Source organism: Musa acuminata, chromosome BXJ2-4, assembly GCF_036884655.1.
Source record: "Musa acuminata AAA Group cultivar baxijiao chromosome BXJ2-4, Cavendish_Baxijiao_AAA, whole genome shotgun sequence".
Lineage (NCBI taxonomy): Eukaryota > Viridiplantae > Streptophyta > Magnoliopsida > Zingiberales > Musaceae > Musa > Musa acuminata.
The window spans coordinates 32,932,008-32,947,982 of record NC_088341.1 but is presented as its reverse complement, the minus strand read 5'-3'; the positions used below and the strand labels follow the sequence as shown (position 1 = coordinate 32,947,982).

Genomic DNA, 15,975 nt, shown 5'->3' with positions numbered 1-15,975 from the left:
ATGCCAAAAAAGAACAACAATCTAATGACACCACTAGTTGAAAAGGAATCCCATTCCTTTCAGATTAATCAAGTGGAAACTATTTATCAAAATTATTCTCCAACATAGTCAGTAGTGTTAGTGACAAACTGCTATAGCATGCATTTTTCATTTTCAGACTCCAATAGTAGAGAATACATGTATGTAGTACAGGTTACACTAAAAATGATCAACATACCAGAACTTTGGCATCAAATCACAATGCTTTACTTGGTGTTAAAGAGGGTCAACCTACATGATCCACAAAGAAGGAAGACTAATAAACTAAGTTCCAAGCTGAACAACTCAACCCCTCAAGACCATTACAGCATCCTAGAAGATTTTGCAGTTTCATCTCTCAGTGACAGATTCTCAGAAATATTCTGTGTAGATAGCCCCTTGACAGCAACAAACGTTCAGGCATTTACCTACATAATGATTTCATTTTCAAGCCCTAGTATGTATGAAATTACCTGAACAAACTTGATCATTATAATATGAAATTACCTACATAATGAATGATCTCATTCTCAGAAATATGCTTTATGGTGCTTTTTCTAAACTTGAACAAAATTATAATTTAAATATCTCTCTTAAAAATTATAATTTCTTCATATTAGCTCTATGATGCCTCTTCCTTCATATTAGAAAAAAAAAGGACATGAGAGAATTATAATTTTTCCATACCACCCTATAATTTCCAATACATAATTTAAGAAGCATTTGCTTGCATAAAAGAGATAACTAAAGCATTGTCAAAGCCCCAGAGAAGCTTTGTTTACAAAAGAGGATAAGTATAACATAATATATTATGAAGTTAGATAAGTCACATCAAGATGAAGCCTTGATTTTAGCATAGATAAACAACATAGATATATACGGAATGAGATTCTGCAACAGAGAAGTGCATACTAAATTAAAGTGGTGGTACTGAAGTGCAAAAAGATTTACAACTCAAGTATTCGATGGAAAGAGAAGCTATAAGGATCATGTAAAGATAACAGTTCCCTGTGGACTGCAATGACTAATTATAATGGATTACAATGTAAGCGCACCACTGAGAGCATCGAATACGACAAGGAAGACCTCCGCTAAACGATCATGTAAACAGAGAGAAGAAAAATCCCGATGGGCCGAGCTCTCGGTCGAGACGATCCCAGAAACTGATTGCGCAGGTCAAGGAAAGCGATAAATCGAAACTAGGGTTTTGATGCCTACAAATCGGCAACATTCTTGGAGACTAAGTGGGTCAATTTTGAGCTCACATTATCCTGTGAGGAGTCTTTATAGAGAGCGAGGAAGCCGAGCGACCGACGCCCGTCAAGGGGTCGAGAAAAGAGGACACAAATTGTGGTTGCTCGTCTATTGTGGGTCCCACTAATTTCCCTAGTGATCATGACCGTCAGTTTTCTTAATCACACAGGTAGCACGACAACGGACGGAAAGGATTTATTCAAATTATTCTCGTCTTAATCAATTAAAAATCGCGTTCCATCTTCGACCCATCACAACGTGATTAAGAAACTGAAAACAAAATTTCCGTCCTTATATAATAATAATAATAATAATAATAATATATTTACTGGTCATTTGATCCGCTTGTCCACTTATACGGAACTTTTCCAGATTTATCTTATTTGGAGATCCGTAAATGTGCCCAAATGAGCAAAAATAAATAAAAAATTCAGATTCTTTTCCCCGTGATGACTTGCCTTTGTCAAGAAGAAAAAGTACGTTCTTTGAGCCGTCCGATCTGTTCTTGTGCCGATCTCGAGCGTCCACGTCTACTTGACGCGAATCACCATCACTGAGCAGCACCAACACGTGGGTCTCGGCGACCTCCCGTAGACTAGCAGGGATGCCCACTGTCTCTAGTCGACACCAAAGAAAGGGGGCGAGGAGATCGAGAAGGAGCGACCCATGTAACTCGTCGATTCCGGCCAGAGATCGCCGGAGGAGGGTTTCACTTTGGGAATGGCGTCGGAGGAGCGGCCAGATTGCGCGTCGCCGGAGGTCGGGACGACCGCCGACGGAGCGAAGCATCTGGTAGATCGTACCCGTGTCCGCTACTTCTCTGTTCTCTTTTCTTTACTCGGTTCTTCTTTCTTGTGCTTCAGCTAAATTTCCATGATCAGTTTCTTGCGAAAGATTGCAAGGCATTTGGGGTGTTCTGCCTTTTATCTCTCTGTTGGGAATGCGGATTGTGCTTGCACTTCTGCGAGATTTGAGACGGTTTGTCTGACGGAAATGGTAGAGAGTATAGATTTAGGTTTTTGTCGAGGAAAATGGCAGAAAGGTCAGATTGCTAATGATTTACGGAAGAGAGGGGAAAGGAACTCGAACGTTTTAGGGAAAGGAGGACAGATTTAGGGTTCTACTCGAGTTTTAACAGTTGAAGGTGTCGGTAGCTTGTGATTCTTCTAGTTTTTTGGTTTCTCCTTTATCTTTCTATTGCATATTGGCAGAAAAGTTCAGTGATGTGTTATGAAGTAACTGAATTGACCGTTTTTCCGTAAGATTGGCAGTATATGAGTGAAAGGTGCCGTGAAAATGTTTTGAGTTGGGAGAAAATGTTGCTCATGTCTATAGTACGCTACAACCTGATCTGGTTAATCCAGGATCAAGCTGACCCCAAATGGACCTTGTGCGGGGTCTGTACAGGAATACCGTCGACAGGCTTGGGTCAAGAATATGTCAATCCGAGGAAATCCAGGTTGCAATCAGGTTAAGGGATCTGGTAGCAATATAACTGACCTAACTTACCTTTTCATCCACCAGATATATTGCTTTATATGACATATATTGCTACTTTTTAATCCAGTACTGCATTATTATATGTTTCTTGGAGTTATTAGTATTTGACATGTTGCAACATCACCTAAACTCATGTGGAGTGTATTCTATATCTTGTTATTGTCTTGGTCCAAACCCAAAACAAACATAAGCCTGGCCCGGTCAACCCAATTTCCAATATGAGTTCAGAAATTTGATGTTGGGTTGGGCTTGGGCAAAAGGGGTAGGAGTTGCAGGCTGTTTTGGTTCAAAGGGCTGGATTGGGTTTTGGACAAAGGGCTGGGTTTGATGTATTGGACGTGGAGAAATACCCAACCAGAACTAACCTGTCTTAGTTGCAGCCCTTGTCTCCAATAGCAATCAATCTGACTCTTGGTAGTTTTTGTTTGCTTATGAGATAATATGAGCCACAACAGATCTCCCACACAATAGCCTTCTGCACAACCTATATACACATTGGCAAGAATAGGATATAGGGGAGTTGCACTGAGTCAAAGAGAAGAAAATAAATAAATGATCTTTTTGCTATTGGTTGGTGTTGGTGTAGATCGAATGCCCTTGGTCCCATTATATACTGAGATGTAGATATATGCTTTTTGCCAGAGTACTTTTTCTTTTCTTTCTTAAGAGTGGATTGGTACCAAATAAGAATCGTTTAATTAAGATCAAAGAGTTGTGGTTAAGAAAAGAAACTAAAGATGACTGGTAACTAGGCCTTAAAATGCCAGAATTATCTTCGAATTACACCCACCTCTCTCCCCAGTCCCCACCCTCTCAACCTTCCTCTTGCTCCTATACTCCTATGGTAGCTTAATATCCTAACTTTATGCCCAGCCACTTCCATCTAGTGAATCCCTTCCCTTAGCTGTGCACTTCCCCCTCCTCTGTATATGTTAATTTTAACCATCCAATTTTCAGGAACTCTCTGATTGTTGATTATCCTTTTTGCAGGCCCTTTGTTTATATATGCTAAATATTTGTTGTACAAATGAGTTGGCATCATTAGAGACTGTTGTTTATCTTGTCCTATATGTTCGTGGTATATATGAGAAGGTCAGGTACTATCCTAATCTGGAATCTTTATGGATAATGCTATGATGAAAAAGGAGTTCAAAATTCAATAATTTTAGAAGTTAAGCACGATATGTGATCACATTTTAAGTGTAGAAACCAAAGCCATCTTTTGTTGAGGCAAAAGGAGGCCAAGCCTATAAGCTCATTTTATTCAGGCTATAATACCAGTGCACCTATCAAGTCTACCCAGGAGTTGGAAGATGAAAGTCCTGCTCAAGTCTTTATGGATTGATCATAAACTTAGGTATTTAACTTAGTTTTCATGTACTGAACTTATTATATTGATAAATTGTGGACCTGCTTTAGTTTTTGCTAGTTTGAGTCATTTCACAGTTCTACTAGTTTCTCACATTGTAACGTCCTATTTTCTTGGGGTGGATGGGTGGGGACTTCATTGTCACTTCCTGCTAAGATTTTCAAGAAAAAATAAATAAATAATAATAATCAGAGGAAGAAGAAGCTAAGCTGGTACACCAGATGATGCGGAAGATTGAGTTGATTGAAGATGTCCAATAATGAAACCAATTCCAACAATGATGTTGTAAAGTAAGAAAGGTTATTCATGATTAGGGATCAGACGAATATGAAACTGAATCTTCTCCAAGAAATAAAAGATGGGGTTGATTGGTTCTGGTTATAGCCATTAATTCAGGACATTGATTGATTAAAATTTCCTTGTATACTTTCTTATTAATTTATTCTAGTTTGTCTTTCCTTTATACACTTGGCGAGGCTATATGAAGAGGAGATTTTAAAAGCATTTACATGGTTGAATGATATGAAGTATTCCCTGTAATATTATGTGTGAGTGGTGTCTCTCCCTTTAAAAAAGAGCTCATAAGATATATAATGAATCCAAAATATCTATCATTTTCCTTCTCTTCCTCTGTCCTATAATTTGTTTATTTTATTTTAAGAATTGAATCTCCCCAAAACATCATTAATCCTGGTATCCTGACCTTTACCTGTTGAGCTTCCTGGTCTTCCAATTTAACAGTACCCTACCTTTTGTCAACCCTGTATCTAGAACTTTTCAATTACCTTAAACAATCTTGAGTCTTCAATTGTTGGATATCTGGTGTTTTGTAGCAAAATCTTCTGCTTCATTAGAGACAAGTGGAGCAACTTCAATACTTTGGGAAGGTTAGCTAGGAAACTCTCTTTTCCTAGAAGTTATGGTATGTCTACCTTGAACTCTACTCTACCTCTTTTTGTTGGTTAATATTTTTCTTAAAATTAAAAGATTAGAACATCCTTTAATTTTAGCCTTATTTTGTTCAGCTCATTTCCAATTTTATTGAGCCTTAACGCCCTTATAACAATCCCAACTCCTATTGCACAATACATATGGAAGAGTTTGCATACTATCTTTGTCGTAAAATGCATCCTAGCCGGCATCTTTTGTGGGAGCAAACACACTCCATGTAATATTATATTTAGCTTGGAATTGTTCTTTTATTTGGAATATGGACTCTAACATGCTCTGGTTATTTGCATATTGTAGCTTGTCAGAGAAGTAAAAGATTCACCTGATTGGTTGCCTTCTGGTTGGGTTTTGGAGACTAGAACTCAAAAGAATGGGGCATATGCAGGACGAGAGATAAAGGTACTAAAATTGTTCATTCATTGTTAACCTTAATATAATTATTTTGCTTTGTTTCCAATAGTTGTGAATGAAGTTAATTTGTTATTACTCCTGTTCTTTATAAAGAATACTAATATATGATCCATTAACTTTCTATATAGTTCATAGCATATTTCTGACTGAGAAACTATTCAAGTTCGAGTGTACATTCTGGATCTTTCAAAAATAGTTATAGTTGGATGACCTGAATAAGTTTCTTATGCTGCCCCTACTTTGACCCAGTATTGGTGGAATCCTCATGTAGATGGTTGTCCTTTTTATTTCTTAATTTTTTGTTTTCTTAACGAGCAATACATTGACATGAGAATCAGGTCTAGATTCATATATTAATTGTCTGCTTGCTAAGGAGAAAAGAAAATACAAGGTTACATAGAGGATATTTTTTTTAAAATTAGTTATATATCTTATCTATTTATCAGTATCATAAAAATCTGTAACATTGAAGCTAAGACTCAGAAACTTAAAAGTGCATTTTCAATGGCATCATTTCACTTTCTACTAATGTTTTAAGAATTAATGAGTGCCCAATCTGTGAAAGTGTGAGGGTGAATATAACAGTAAACACCAAACATAGGCTGCAACCCTGGCAGTCTATATATTCTTTACATATGCTTGCATTAGTCTTGCAACTTGTAGATTGTATATCATGCTTTTCTTTAATTCTTGTTTAACTTGTTTAATTGTTATAGTTGTGTCAATATCAAGATAATCCAGAACATATTTACAACTAAAACGGTGCCAGCTATTTTGTGTTAGGAAATACAATATTCTCTAATAGTATATGGCTTTGATGATTCATTCATCTACTTTTTTCCTCCAGTGCTATTACAATCCATCTACTGGATCCAGATTCTACTCAAAGAAACAGGTATTTCGGCATCTTAATGCTAGAAAGGATTTTAGTCCTACAACCAGAGAGACAAGGAGTATCACCTCAAGTAACATGAAGAAACCTTGCACTTCAACCAGTCAAGAGAAGAGCATCAAAGAGAGCTCCTCCAACAATGTTTGCTCTTATGCAAGCTTCTCCTTTAGTATTTATGGGTTCTCCTTTAGTACAATGACACTTTAATATGTTTGATGGTTCAGGCTCCAACTGGATATGGTTCAAACGAGTTACCTCATGGGTGGATTAAGGAGATAAGGTTCAGAAAGTACAAACGAGGAAAACCTGTAAATGAAACGGTACTATTTCGTAGTGTATAATTAATTCAACTGTAATGTATTTCAATTATTTGTATCCTTACTTGGATGAAATATTGACATTAAATTGAAATGCTGAGGAGTATTTTTATTGATCTACATATTCTTTGGACATTTAATACCAAAATCTTTTACTTCTAGATTTCATGTTTCTTATTCGTTCTCCAGCCTCTTTCTCTTTTACATTTGTAGGGTTGACTTCTCCGCCAAATCAAAAGACTAATAGAACTTTTGTAGACTAAGAAAGAGCTGCTAAACTCTAGATCATCATATATATCGATCCATCCTAGTGCACTTGGCTTCAAAAGTCTCATTGAACTCTCTAAATTCCAGTCAGGGACATCACTAGCTTTTGATCCTTTTTGAGTAGGAAAGGTAGGTCCCCTTGGGTGATTAAAGAGCTTTGAAGGGCCCTTGAGGTATGAGACACATCTACTAGACCCAGTTATTACTAGCTAAAACCCCTACTTGGACAAACTAAGGGTCCCAGAGGTTAACTTGGGCATGCAGATTATGCAAAACATGATCACAAGTTCACAACCTCAAAGGATTCAGGAAATTTTGTAGGTTGCTCAAGGGATTGTGTGAACAGAGGTGAGGCCACAAAGGGTCATGAAAGCCTTAAAGGGCCTTCCAGTGAAGCAGAGGGCCTAAAGGGCTTTCAAGACAATTAGATTATCACATCCAAAGTGGATTTCCAATACAGAAACATTCAAAATGTGCCAACAATTTAAAAATCGTACCATGACATGGAAAACATAACAATATTACAACCCAAGCTCAAAGCCTTAATTACGATAAGCTAACTACAAAAAGGAAACATAAAATCGATCCTTTTATTTATAAATTTATTGAATAGCTTGAATGTTGCTTCCACCTTGTGTTTGTTATGATCCCATAGGCCCCTAAAGTAATGAAACATCAACATAATAAAAATTCGATAAATATAATGCTTTTTTAAGAAAATTCTGTATGGATACTGTGGAATATACTGTATTCCTCTTCAGTATGCAGCTGGCTGAGACACCATATAGTGTGTATGCAATATGCATCATTTTGCAGCACATGATTTGATGTTAAAATTCCATTCAAAACATATAAAACATGGTACAAATTACAAAACTATAACTTACAGAGCAGCATATACTGGAGTTCACAAAAATATCAGTAAATGATAACTGTATTTAGAACTTATCAAGTATGTGATGGTATTTGGTAGTTTATACTCATTTGAAGCTATTTGGATTAGAATAACTATTGACCCATAGTTTTTGAGGGGAAAAAAAAAACCATGCTTTGTGTATCCAAGTAACTGGCTACAGCAATGGACGCAGCTGCTCGCTTTGAATGTTCTGCCAATAAGGACCATGTACATAACCACACATTTATATGCAAATTACAAGGCTTTCTATCCAGTTAGTTTGACCACATTAGCATTTTGCATTAGTTTTTATGCATATGTAAAGGACAACCATCTGCAGATTGAAACAATGAAATGCTGTCCCTGTCTCGATATTATGAAGTATCATTATGGGTACCACTGCATACAGGTTAGTAAAAATCCCAGAGAGATCAGTGTTGTCCTTTTCATCCAGTACAAGTCCATGCCTAGTTTTGGCTAGCCAGTTCAAGGCCCAACTCATTGCTCGAGTGGAACTCTTGGTTTCATCCACATGCAAGATGAACCATTTGATAGACATCAATCTGTAGTACCTAATCCAATATAATCAGCAGTACAGGATTTGCAGCATATGACATAGGGCTAGTATCTGGAATATATTAGACAGAATTATTACTTGATTCTGGTGCTAGTAAACGCTCTAGTCCTTGCCATTTGATGTGGCTTCAGATTTATTTGATGACATCATTTTTCTTTTAAAATATATTGAATCATTGGGCTAAAAACATGGATTGTTTATTGTTGAATTATGATACAGTGCAACAAGGAACTTCGGCACGACCAGGCATATCGGTCCTTGGTCAGATTGGTACATATCGATCAGTATCAGTATAACGACACTTGGTACACTGATACATACTGATCACACAAATGGTGGTGAACTTCGGCACGACCAGGCATATTGGTCCTTGGTCAGATTGGTACATATCGATCAGTATCAGTATAACGACACTTGGTACACTGATACATACTGATCACACAAATGGTGGTGGAGGAAAAGGAGGAAGAGGAAAGAAGAAGAGGAGAAAGTAGGAAGAAGAAGGAAGGAGAGGAGGGGTTGAAGGAAGAAGAGCAGGTAGAGGAGGAGGAAATGTACTCAAAATTAGGGCGGTGACAAGTGGCAATGGTTCAGCTGCGTGTCAGTGAAGAGAGCTTGTGAATGTGAGCCCTCAACCTGAAACATGTTAAAGTCATTTTTCTTTCTTTTTTTTGTTGGTGGGTCCAGATCGCCGAAATGGGGGCAATCTGTGTACCGGCTTATGCCTGGACCAATATGTATCGCTCGTTTCATACCAGTCCAGGTGAAATGGCATTTCTTGCGATGCAATATGGTTTCTTGACTCACAAAGTTATCATATATGTTATCCTTCATCGAGATATTATGCTCAGTATAAATTTTTGTGGTCCTAGAAGATATTCTTGTTCATGATATGTATCATAGACAATACAGAACCGTTGAAGATCACTCAGAACCATCAAAATCCAAAATGAATTGGTAAAGATATCTTTTAGACCTGCAGTGCACTAAGCATGTCAACTCGCTATATGGCACCATGTTGATACTGCACCATTCCAAGTGGAGATCACTATAGGATTGATAAGCCTTGGTTGAAAGAAGAAGTGCATCTCTTTACTACAATTATCATTCACTTTGCATGAGTTAACATGCAAAAAGTACTTCATTTAAAAAGTTAAATTACATTTAACTTTGTAGTGTCAGAATCTACACAATGCCAAATGAATATAATGCACAGGTATTTCACCTTCGGAAGTGATCATGATGATAAAAAATTTTCCATTTCAACTATTCATGGCTTAAATGTATTCATGTGTATGATTGCCATTGTTTATCCATTCTTGGCTTATTTTGTTTTTAGATCATTACTTAACTCACTTTTCCATATAGTATAAGCAATCTGTTTCTGTGGTCTGTTGTCTGGAGGATGTCTACTTTGCAGAAGTTATATCAGATTATCAGATATATCTTTTATTGTCTTCTGTTATTGCTGCAACAGTTATACATTGATCCAGATGGTGAATATGCATTTCGCTCCTTAAAGGATGCATTTCGGTATATTGAAACTGGAGATGTCAATAAATGTGCGAGCAAACCACAGAAAAGGAGTATACGTGAGTTGCATACTGTAGAAAGGGAACTACATGTAAGTTTATATCATATTTCTTCGAGACTCATACAATCATTACTTGTTCTAATTGATATTGAACTGTTTTTATCTATATTGCTTTCTGCATGGCATTGTTGGATAAAATATAGCGGCAAATAAGTTGAGTTTTATTTTTTACTGTATCTTTTATGAAATTAATGTCTCAGAGTCATTCATAGTGTTATGGCATGCGGCTCATAATTGAAGGCAGCTAACTCATGATGGTGCTTATTGATTTCTGACATCTTTTTTTTTTGCACTACTGACATCTGTATTGATAGTTGTATTTAGGCTATATGTATCTGCTTAAGAAAATAGAAATATATTGATGCAGGAAGTTAGATGTCTTCATCATATCATTGTTGGGAAGAAAGGAAACCAGATTAAATTTGATTATTTCTAGACGATCCACTGTTAGGTCTCTTCTTATCTTGCATGTAGGATCCAAGTTTGACCAAATGATTTTAAAGTGGTTTTAACGTTTAGGGCGTTCTGGGGTTTTCTCTTCATTATGTTGCTGGTTTGGGCAGATTTGGAGGAGAATTGACAGCAGCAGCCATTTTAAATAATTAGTGGCTGATGAAAGATGACATGACTTATGTTGCCTTGACCGTCGATTTCTACATTTATAATAAAAGAAACACTCCATATTTTAGTAGGACTTAAGTGACTAGTTCACATGAATTCTTTATTATAACCCTTATTAAAATTGTGGCAATTATTTATCTCAAGAGCACAAGGATGTATGTGGCTCAAAAGTTCAACAAAGGAGGAAGATGGCTGCATCAGAGAAGGTAAATCTGAGAGGGCTTTTTCTAAAGCTAATTTTGCAACTCAATGATTTGTGCATTTAGGAATGGGATAGTAAAGGAAAATTTTTATAAATGCTGGATCATCAAGACATCAACTGAAAGCAAGCCGGGAGTCTCATCATTAGTCAGAGAGCCTGTAGCTTACTGCTTTTAGATTGTTTAAATAGGTGAGTGACTGGATCAGATGGTTAGTCTTGGCATTTTATACTTCAGAATTATATGCATGATTGAAGAGCAAATGACTACTATTTTAATGAAGCTGCTGCAAATTATAAATTCAGTGACTCATTGGTTGAAACTTGAGAGGTTACTTTTCACATGACATTCACAAGATGAAACAAGGAAACAGTGACAAAAAGAATTGCATGTTCTTCTCAGCCTACTGCAACTTACAGATACAATCTCAGAAGTTGCTCATCTTTTAGTAAATGCAAGGTGAGCATTTGGTTTGGAGTTTTTCAATATGTGATCAAACGAGTTGCAAACAACGAAGATTCAGAGATGTATCTCTCTGTTGTGTATGATGCTGAGACTGTGAATGTGCCAATGTGGCGCCACTAATTCTAGGTGTCTTAGGTATTCGAATGATTCAGTTGATCTTTCTCGTCTTTTTTTTTTCCTTTTTTTTCTTTTTCATATATATATATTTTTCCTAACCATGTAAACCCAGGAAAACTTAGTGGATCTATCTGTAAGTTCTAGGAAGCTGCAGGGAACTTCATAGACTCAACTACAATGTTGACCTCAATCTGCTGCAACGTGGGGAATATTTGTTCCACTCTGTCTACAACTGCATTATCTAGATTCATGATTAAGTCTACTAGTATCTCTGAGGTTTCATGATCTACCTCCTTATTGATGCCAAGGGCTACCTTTACCAGCTTGTTTTTGCATCACCAATCACTTGTTGAATATGGAGGTCTCTTGTTGAAACTTTCTTAAGCAACAATTAAAACCTTGATTCGGTCCGGGTGGCATCAGTGTGCCACTGGTACAGCACTTAGTACTTGTTCATGGTTCCAAGCATCAGGATGGGTTGGTACTGATTGGTACTAGCCGGACCATTACAAGCAAAGAGAGTGAGGGTGAGGAGCAGTATAGTTCCATGGGGCGGAGGTGAAACCACAACACGATAAGCAGCATTGGAGGAATGCTGATGAGGAGGAGGCAACAACACAGGAGGGAGGAGCTGTAGCAGCGGAAGTGAAGAAAAAGATAAACTAAAAAGTACTAAGGGTACTGTACTGGATGGCAGGTTTACCATCTGGTAGTATAGCTTGGTACCAGTCCGCTTACCACCCAGTAAGTCTAGTGCATTGGGCAAAATTCTCCAGTTTGCGTACCAGCCACTCAGTTGTCGGATTGGTAAAAACAGGTCTGTTCGGACGTGTGATTGATTTTTACATGCTGCTCTTAAGTAGTATTTGGGCAATAATTGGTAGAACAATATATCCAAATAATTATTTGAAATGTTAATTCTAGTAGGACAAACATGTTACTGCATGGGAACAGTAAATAAAAAGTGAGACCTGCCGTTTCTCCAAAATTGTACCAGAGAGTAACTAATTATCACAGGTTCCACACAATGCGTAAATTGATGCTATATGGTGAATCAACATAATTGCAAAAGCCAACCTTTAAGCTCTTATGTAGCATGCCCATTGCCTAGGGAGGACATAATGACTGAAAAATGTTTGTTTAGTCAACTTCAATGGGTCCCAATATATTGTTACTATCCCCCTTTAGCCATTCAATCCCTTTAGTATTCCCTAAATCAGGTCAGAATAGAGAAGCAAAGCATCAAAAGCAAGCAAAACGCTGATGTGTCTTTGTACCAGCCATGTTTTCATCTTTTGTCTTAGCCTCAGATCCTTTAATTCTCTGTTGATCCTCGAGCTTTGTTAGAAGCAGACACATCATCTTGAGGTGAAACTTGGAAGAAGAGGCACCTCATCTCAAACAAGCAAAACCAAACAAATATAAAGCTCTTTCCTTTTCCAGTCTCATCTTAGGTTAGGTGGATGGTCGCATTAATATTAGCGAGTCAAAGAGATAAAGTTTATTGTTAGATTGTGTATCATTTAATTCTACCTATCTATATACTAAATAAAAATTTAGTGTTAAATATCTGCTATATTGAAGCACTTGACTTGTTAAATAGTATAAATTATAGTTTTTCACAAGTATTCCACTTTGGGTTTATGGCATCCATGGTGTTCACAAATTGCAATGTCTCAGGCATGTTCATTTACACTTTTTTTTTTGTTGTTGCTATATTGTTAATTTTATTAAATTGCAACTCAATTAGAAACGTACTCTTTTCATGAAGTGATTAGAAATTATGAGTTAAAGCTGTCAAACGACAGCAGTAAATGATCTAACACTAACTTGCAAAAGAAATTGAGATACCTTTTTTCTTATCAATATAGCTGCTTTTAACTGAAGATGGAGACATCCAATTATAGCTACAGCTCTATCTTGTTTGCATAATGCCCACTTGGGTCTATCCTTTATTGTAGATTCATTCAGTAAATGTTGCAACTTCATGCATTCTCTGATCAATATAGCTACAGTAAATGTAGATTCATTCAGCTACAGTAAATGACACAGCAGTAAATGATCTAACACTAACTTGCAAAAGAAATTGAGATACTTTTTTTCTGATCAATATAGCTGCTTTTAACTGAAGATGGAGACATCCAATTATAGCTACAGCTCTATCTTGTATGCATAATGCCCACTTGGGTTGATCCTTTATTGTAGATTCATTCAGTAAATGTTGCAACTTCATGTATTCTCCACTTCTTGTTTTAGTTAGCTAGGATTATCTAGCAATATTCATTAAAAACGAATTTGCTCGATATGCATGGTGTTCATGTTAGGTTACATTTTAATTCATAACCAATTCATACATATGATAATTTATCAATATTTAAATTACCCATTTCCTTGTAGGTTTTCTTGTAGATATTTTTGCCAATGTTCTTATGCATTCTTCTCTGTAGCCTGCTGCTGCAGCCAAAAGATTACACTGGCGAAGAGATGCCGCAAGGAGATGCCTCTTTCCAGGAAAAGGTACTGATTCAGATGTGAAGATGGCAACGGAGATCAACAAATCACCTCAGTGGTCAAATTTGTCTCCCTCAGGTCATGCATCAGCAACAATAAAATAAATCAATGTTGTTATCAAAAGAAGTTATTTAAAGAATTTTGTTCAAATTTCTAATTTTCTTTGTGCAATTAAGTTGCGAAAAATTTAGTGAGGCCTTGGGACTAGTGGTTGCTTACCCTCTTCATCTGAAAAAGGTTCCTGCTTGAACCTTTCTAAAAGTGGTGCACGACTGATGACAGGGCAATTCTCTATGTGGTGTTCCTCCCTCTATTTTTTTTTAGAAAAACAAAGGCTAAAGTTTTGATGAACTTATTGAGACTAGAAAAGGCCAAAAAATGTGATATAGCTGCTTCTTCAAAGTGTACATTTCATAGTTTTAGAAATCAAGGGGAATTAAGAAGCAATTGGTTTATACTAATGAACAATTGATTGATCAATTGTTGTGCATACTGAAACCTGTAAGCTCTGGTGATTGATCATAGTATTAGCTCAAACTTGATTTGTGTGATAAGCTGGGGAAATCCCTGAACAAACATGACCATCCTTTTCTGAGATCTAGACCTTTACAGAGAATACAGGTCTCGAACTTGTTTATGTATGGATATTAGGATCCAACTCTTAATTCTAAAATTGAATGGTTAAAGATTTTTATCTGCAGGGTATAAAAATGGACACTCTTTGGATTGCTAGTTTTGACTTATTTTTTCCTCTTTTTTTGTCTTCTTATTCCAGGCACAGAAGTAGCTGATTCATCACATGTCAGGCACTTTGATGGAGTTGCATTTACAGGCCAAACATTAGATCTGGGAAAGGAGAAACTGTCAGAACCAGCAATAGGAAAGCCATCAGACTCTGTTAATGATAAGCTGTCTGATGCAATGAATGAATCACCTAAAGCATCACAAGAATGTTCCCAGTTGAAGCAAATTTTTCTTAATGATGAATGCCTCTCCAACGGGTTTGATGAGACGCAGCAAGCAAATATGAGACAAGTAAAGCATGTACCGTTGGTGCCTCTCCGACAGCTGAATGGAAATCTACTAGCTCCAGAGACTAACTCGTTGGATGAAACAAACTTAACGCTCGAGAATGAGGAGCAATCTGAACCTAAGAAGAGCAGAGGAGGACACAAGCGTGGCTTCACGAGAGCCAAGGCCATAAAACCAATGAAGATGCCACTCCGAGCATCTAAACGATTGGCTGCACTTAGGGGCAACCAAATGTCAAACTCTGGAGCCATTCAAAGGTCTAATGGGGACAAATCAGCTTCAGTTTTGGCTCAGAGCGCTCAATCTGATCTAGTTAACAAAAGAGTCCACCAGAAAAATGTGACACCCATAATAGACCTTGAACAATCAGACGATCTTGAGAGCCACAAGCATGCAAGTGAAGAATCAAATGCCAAAAAACAGGTTCAATCGGGAAGATCTAGCAGTGAAAAACCATTGGCACCGTACAGATCACCATTCGGTGACTCTTGGCCAGACCCATGCCTTGAATTTGCTTTCAAGATGCTTACAAGTGACATTCCCGTTTTTGAGGAAACTGGGGACATTCAGGAATATTTCCATCAGGCACTGCTCTCGACAAAGAACTCAATTCTTGGTGGACCAGCTTCATTGACTTCATTCACAAGCTCAAGCCAGAGTGAGAATCTTGTACAGATGGAGCCATGGGGGACACAAGTGTGCTTCAGGAGTGATGGAAGTGCATGTTCCTTGCAGAAAGGCCAGCAGTCCAGCAAGAAGGCAACCTAAGTGGTTTTGTTTAAACTGGTATGTTACTGTAGCACTAAAACTCTTCCAACTTTGATACTGCAGCCTGGTGCATTTTGAGGCCATGTTGTAAAACTAGCAATTTTTTGTATCATTTTAGCAGACTGGTGGAATCGACTCTTAACCTTAAGCTTGCCGTTCCGGTCTGGCTTATGGCTTATGACAGCATAGCTGCTCAAGTTGTGCGTTTTATGACCA

General features: G+C 37.3%; 1 protein-coding gene across 4 annotated transcripts; it reads left to right on the top strand.

Annotated features, from left to right (window-relative positions):
* The first annotated feature begins 1,867 nt into the window (after positions 1–1,867).
* Positions 1,868–15,975, top strand: LOC135610388 (uncharacterized). 4 transcript variants are annotated; one of them, XM_065104831.1, is made up of 8 exons: positions 1,868–2,064; positions 5,390–5,491; positions 6,351–6,548; positions 6,620–6,715; positions 9,929–10,075; positions 13,896–14,037; positions 14,735–15,777; positions 15,878–15,975. In XM_065104831.1, exons 1-7 carry the CDS (start codon positions 1,993–1,995, stop codon positions 15,757–15,759), a joined length of 1,782 nt encoding a protein of 593 aa, XP_064960903.1. In that variant the 5' UTR covers positions 1,868–1,992; the 3' UTR covers positions 15,760–15,777; positions 15,878–15,975. The 4 variants fall into 4 exon arrangements, with proteins under 4 accessions (XP_064960903.1, XP_064960902.1, XP_064960904.1 ...); XM_065104833.1 differs by adding an exon at positions 4,975–5,063 and having other exon boundaries at positions 1,915–2,064; positions 14,735–15,975; XM_065104830.1 differs by having other exon boundaries at positions 14,735–15,975.